The 5,609-nt window shown below is 40.8% G+C and overlaps 1 protein-coding gene across 1 annotated transcript in view; it reads left to right on the forward strand.

Annotated features, from left to right (window-relative positions):
- Positions 1 to 271: 271 nt before the first annotated feature.
- The window catches only part of tbata (thymus, brain and testes associated), a 16,181-nt gene continuing 10,843 nt past the window's right edge, over positions 272 to 5,609 (forward strand). The window contains exons 1-4 of the mRNA XM_079852261.1: positions 272 to 349; positions 635 to 835; positions 3,566 to 3,727; positions 4,755 to 4,849. Coding sequence (XP_079708387.1) covers positions 640 to 835; positions 3,566 to 3,727; positions 4,755 to 4,849 — 453 coding nt within the window. The 5' untranslated portion in view covers positions 272 to 349; positions 635 to 639. The remainder of the gene's footprint in view (positions 350 to 634; positions 836 to 3,565; positions 3,728 to 4,754; positions 4,850 to 5,609) is intronic.

Below are 5,609 nucleotides of genomic sequence, written 5' to 3' on the forward strand. Positions count from 1 at the left end.
GGTAATACACTGTGATTTTATTATTAACTAATATTAACAAAGATTAATGTTTATTGTTAGTTCATTTTAGATAATACATTAACTAATGAACCTTATTGTAAAGTGTTACCATGATTTCTTAACCTAAAAAAGTGTGTTTTATAAGCTATTAGAAGAGCCTCAGTGTGTTTCAGAGCGCAAAATTAAAGGTTAATGCATTTACTTAAACTCAGGACAAATCAAAGTTGCTTAAAACAATGAAAACTCGATGTGGTCGATGTGTCTGCTCTGCTATTGGAGCTTCAGGGTTTCTTTGTTCAGAGTCTCCAAGCAACAACAGCAAACATCAGAAGAAACACAGTGAACTGAGGTGAGCAGAGCATTATAAAGTAATTGTACTTATAAATGAGGTACATTACATATTCAAAAATAAATGCATGAATGAAGACTTCTAAAATCTTTAAGAGAACTTTTTGTGTCTCAATCGCTAAAATGATGAAGTACTGTCTGTTGAAGTACATGACATTTCCTTCTGCGAGTGAAGCAGTTCTTCCAGTGTGTTGTATTCAGCTTGTTTAACTGGTGAACATTTTGCTGCTGTAAAAGGAATGAGCATTTGGAATATTTGAACATGACCTTGGACTTTTCCTTGCAGAGATAATGGAGACGTCTGATGTGCAAGTGAATGGAGATCTGCAGAAAAATCCTGAGTCTGAGAAACATGAGAAGCCCGTGTTTGAGAGCGCGAGCACGAGCAGGACCTCCACTAGAGGCAGTCTTCGCTTCGGGACGCTGAGCCATCACTCCTTCTTCTCCAGACACAATCCTCATCCACACAGAGTCAGGCATATGCAAGGTGAGCCGCTCCGGGGACACAGACTTGCATCTGTACTGTTCTGCAGCATCATTCATAATGGGTTTATGCTTGTGTTTGTAATCTGTTAAGTGTCACCCAGCTTTTTGAGCATATGTGAAAATGTGCATAATTGCAGTATAAGTGATTCCTGAGAAATGCTGTTCAGGCTGAGCACCACAACACACTTGTAGCCAATCAGCAGTAGGGGGCGCGTCCACTCATGATGGGGGAGGAGAGATAGTGAGCCAATCAGCAGTAGGGGGCGCGTCCACTCATGATGGGGGAGGAGAGATAGTGAGCCAATCAGCAGTAGGGGGCGCGTCCACTCATGATGGGGGAGGAGAGATAGTGAGCCAATCAGCAGTAGGGGGCATGTCCACTCATGATGGGGGAGGAGAGAGCCAATCAGCAGTAGGGGGCATGTCCACTCATGATGGGGGAGGAGAGATAGTGAGCCAATCAGCAGTAGGGGGCGCGTCCACTCATGATGGGGGAGGAGTGAGAGTGAGCCAATCAGCAGTAGGGGGCGTGTCCACTCATGATGTGGGAGGAGAGAGAGGGAGACAAACAGCAGTAGGGGCGTGTCCACTCATGATGGGGAGGAGAGATAGTGAGCCAATCAGCAACAGGGGGCGTGTCCACTCATGATGGGGGAGGAGCGAGAGTGAGCCAATCAGCAGTAGGGGGCGTGTCCACTCATGATGTGGGAGGAGAGAGAGTGAGCCAATCAGCAGTAGGGGCGTGTCCATTCATGATGGGGGAGGAGAGAGTGAGCAAATCAACAGTAGGGGGCGTGTCCACTCATGATGGGGGAGGAGAGAGCCAATCAGCAGTAGGGGTGTGTCAATTCATGATGGGGGAGGAGATAGAGTGAGTCAATCAGCAGTAGGGGGCGTGTCCACTCACGATGGGGGAGGAGAGAGCCAATCAGCAGTAGGGGCGTGTCAATTCATGATGGGGAGGAGAGAGAGTGAGCCAATCAGCAGTAGGGGGCGTGTCCACTCATGATGTGGGAGGAGAGAGAGAGAGAGAAAGAGGGAGATTTAACTGTAGAAAGAGAGATGGCTGAGAGACATTACAAAAGAGAAAAGGTCAGAGGAATATCACTGGGTTTTGATCAGGCAAGAGCTTTACAGTCCCGCGTTAATATTAGTAAATCTTTCCAGCGCTGGAGAGACACAAGCGGGAATGCCTGAAAACAGACGCAGAGGAACTTTTGAATTTAAAAATGTGTTAGTAAATGTTGAAATTTACATGATCTAAGATTCACAAATGCTGTTCATTGTTGAATGAATGAATGAGGCATTTATATAGCGCTTTCATATGTACTACTGTACACCCAAAGCACTTTACAATCATATCAGGGGATCTCTCCTCAACACCACCAGTGTGAGCATCCACTGGGATGATGCGACGGCAGCCACAGTACAACAGCGCCAGTGCGCTCGCCACACACACACACACACACACACACACACACACACACACACACACACACCAGCTACAGGAGGAGAGGAGAGAGAGTGATAGAGCCAATTCAGTGGAAGGGGATTATTAGGAGGCCATGATTGGTAAGGGCCAGTGGGTGGAATGTGGCCAGGACACCGGGGTTACACCCCTACTCTTTACAAGAAATGCCATGGGATTTTTAATGACCACAGAGAGTCAGGACCTCGGTTTTTTTACGTCTCATCCGAAGGACGGATTGTTAGTTCATGTTAACAAATGAGAATGAGTCACTGAGATTTTTAGATCCTATTTCTCATTTTATAGGTTCAGCAACACCAGCAAAACAAAATGACTTCTACATTTAATGCCTGTGTGATATGAAAAATATGATTAAGCTCCACAGATTTTCTTATATATATGGAGTCCGTTTCAAACCATTCATTAATTCTTAAAGTTGAATACTAGATTTGTCATGACCGTGCATTATTTTAGTGTTGACACATAATGAGTGATAAAGATGAGGAGAAATATATTTTGTAATAAAAGCAGTAAAGATTTATCCATGTTTATTTCTTACTCCTTTATCATGCTGTCACAGCCCTCGAGAATCAGAGGATAGTAGCAGGAATCCTGACAGTGAAAGTATTTTGTGTGGTTTTAGGCCTTATTATCCTCATAAAGACAACCGCATCTCTCAGACGCCCCGTCGCCCGTCACATGTGGACATCGGCAGCATATTAATCTGTTCTTTGAGTGACTTTAATGATGAAGTTCTGCATAAACAGATATGCTTTTACCTCCTTGTGAACAAACACGACTGATTTTCATTCTCACGCAGTGTTTTTCACACATAATGTGAGGAAGTGTCAATATGTGCAGGTCTGTGTTTGAAAGCCCTCTCTATTCTGCCAACAACTCTCTAATTCAGCCTGAAACATGAAATGCAATTAAGATCGCTGTAACATCAGGCACACACAGGCCTCGGATCACATGGAAATTCATGCAAAGCTCTGATGATGTGCAACTGCGCCAAAACAACACACACACATCGTAGGCCTTCATGCACCTTCATCACAGCTGGATTCTTTGATAACTTTCCGCCTCCGAGAACCTGTGATCATTTCCTTTAGCATCTGATTAAAGCCTGACTTTAATCCTGTGAATAATCCTGCAGCCGCAGCAGGCGTTCAGTGTGTGTTACGCCGCATGAACCCAGGCTGGCCAGGAGCGATGAAAGTCAGAGTTAAGCCACATCTCAAGCACGTTCTCTTCTTTCCGCAGGGCTGAACGGCAAGCCGGTGTGTATGGTGAATGACGACTGGTACGGCTTCACTCCTCTCTGTCCACATCCACTCATTAAAAGTCAAGTGTGTGTCAGTGGGAGCCGTTCATCTGCGTTTCTCACACCTGAGATCGGCTCGGATCGCTCCGGACCGCGAGCAGGTACAGAACCTGCTGTGTTACACACACATGGACGGGTTTATGCGCTGCTTTTGTGTCTTACAGGAACAGATCGTTCACAACGGCAGTTTCTGTCATCATTTAATCACCCTCATGTTGCACTGAACCCATGTCACTTTCTTTATTCAGGGAGCACAAAAAGAGATGCTAGTTTGAATATCCACAGGCTGTCAAGCTCAAAAAAGTATTTGTGTGTGTGTGTGTGTGTATAATGAACAGACTTGCACTATTGAAAATCTTCTAAATCTCATTTGTGATACTTAAACTGTTTGAGTTTTGAATGCTTCAGAATTTTTTTCTTCCTATTTTAATTAATAATTAATAAAAATGTATTTATAGTAGTAATTTTATTATAGTATATTTATTGTTATAATAATAATAATAATTTATGAATAATCTTTTGTTTTAAAACAATGTTGAGTCAAAAGTGAAAAGACAACATTTTAACTGGTCACAATTATTTATGAAAATATATAGTGCATTGCAATATACATTATGAATACCATTATGAATACCTTTAAGTAAAAAAATAATAATAATAATAATAATAATTATATATAATATATATATATATAGGACCACTATATTCATAGGTCAGTCACTTAATGGCCTCTTCAATGAACAAATAAGAAAATATCTAGAACTGCTTGTCAAGATTTCAAGGCTTAATTTAGAACTTATTATTTATATTTATTTTGTATTTAATACTTTTTTTTTTTAAACAATATTGCACGAGTTCCCAGTATGCATTGTGGCTTGAAAAAAGATTATTGGAGTATGTTTTTAAGTTTTTTTACTTAAAATTTCATGTTTAATTCATCCTAAACATACAAGTTTTACTTGGCTTAAAAAAAAAAAAAAAAAAAAAAATCCTACCCCATTTTTTTTTCCCAGTGCACCTCCAGGCCACATCTCAGACTATTCCGAGGAGAAATAACCGGATGCACCTGTACATCATCATTGCTTGTTTTCTTCTGTTTCTTCATCAGCCATCTTTGTCTTTCCACAGCACTTATTTCTGAAAGCTGGCGTGAGGAACTGAAGGATCTGGCCACTAAAGTCAGTCTTTCAGCGGCCGCCGAGACCCACAATGACAAGAAAGAGGTACTTGACCTATGACCTTTCAGCTTCAGCAGGCTTTCACTTACTGTACTGGGCTTCACAAATGACTGAAACACTAGTGATGCACAGATGATGTTCACAGACAAATGATCAGGAAGCGAGCTGAAACTTCTCATCTGAAGTGTGCAGTGCTCAGTACCGCAGTAAAGACCAACGCTCTGTGTGATTCATGCACACGCAAAGCTTTAAAGCCACAGTTTAAAAATATAACTCCCACATCAAACATCAGCTTTTAAATCACATCGGCATGTCATGCATCGCAAAACCAGGAAAACAGGAGTTTTGAGCACATCACACACGATACAGATTTATCAACTGACTGAAATCTGAAATCAGATTTATTCAGAACATGGTCAGATATTAACAAGGACTTGGTGTAAAATGCAAAATACTTAAAAAATGAGATAAAAAAAATAGATTATATAAGAAAATAAGTAAATAAATGAGCTAATTAATAAATAATGCATCTAACAGTGTAGTGCTATAATGAGTAGAATTAATTAACAAAATTTTTTCCAAATAATATTTCAGACATATTTATATTTTTTCACTGCATAAATTGAATCTTTATACTGGAAAATATATAGTTGACTTTTAAAAAAAATTTCGGATAGGGGTCCCTCATATTTTGTGGATTTGTTTCATGTGAGAGATTGAAAACCCCTGTGTTAGATGATGCTGAATGAAGCAGAGCATTTCATAGAATAATAGTGAAAGTGTTTGTCTGTGAATAAACTCGCAG

Source organism: Squalius cephalus, assembly GCF_949319135.1.
Source record: "Squalius cephalus genome assembly, chromosome: 19".
NCBI lineage: Eukaryota > Metazoa > Chordata > Actinopteri > Cypriniformes > Leuciscidae > Squalius > Squalius cephalus.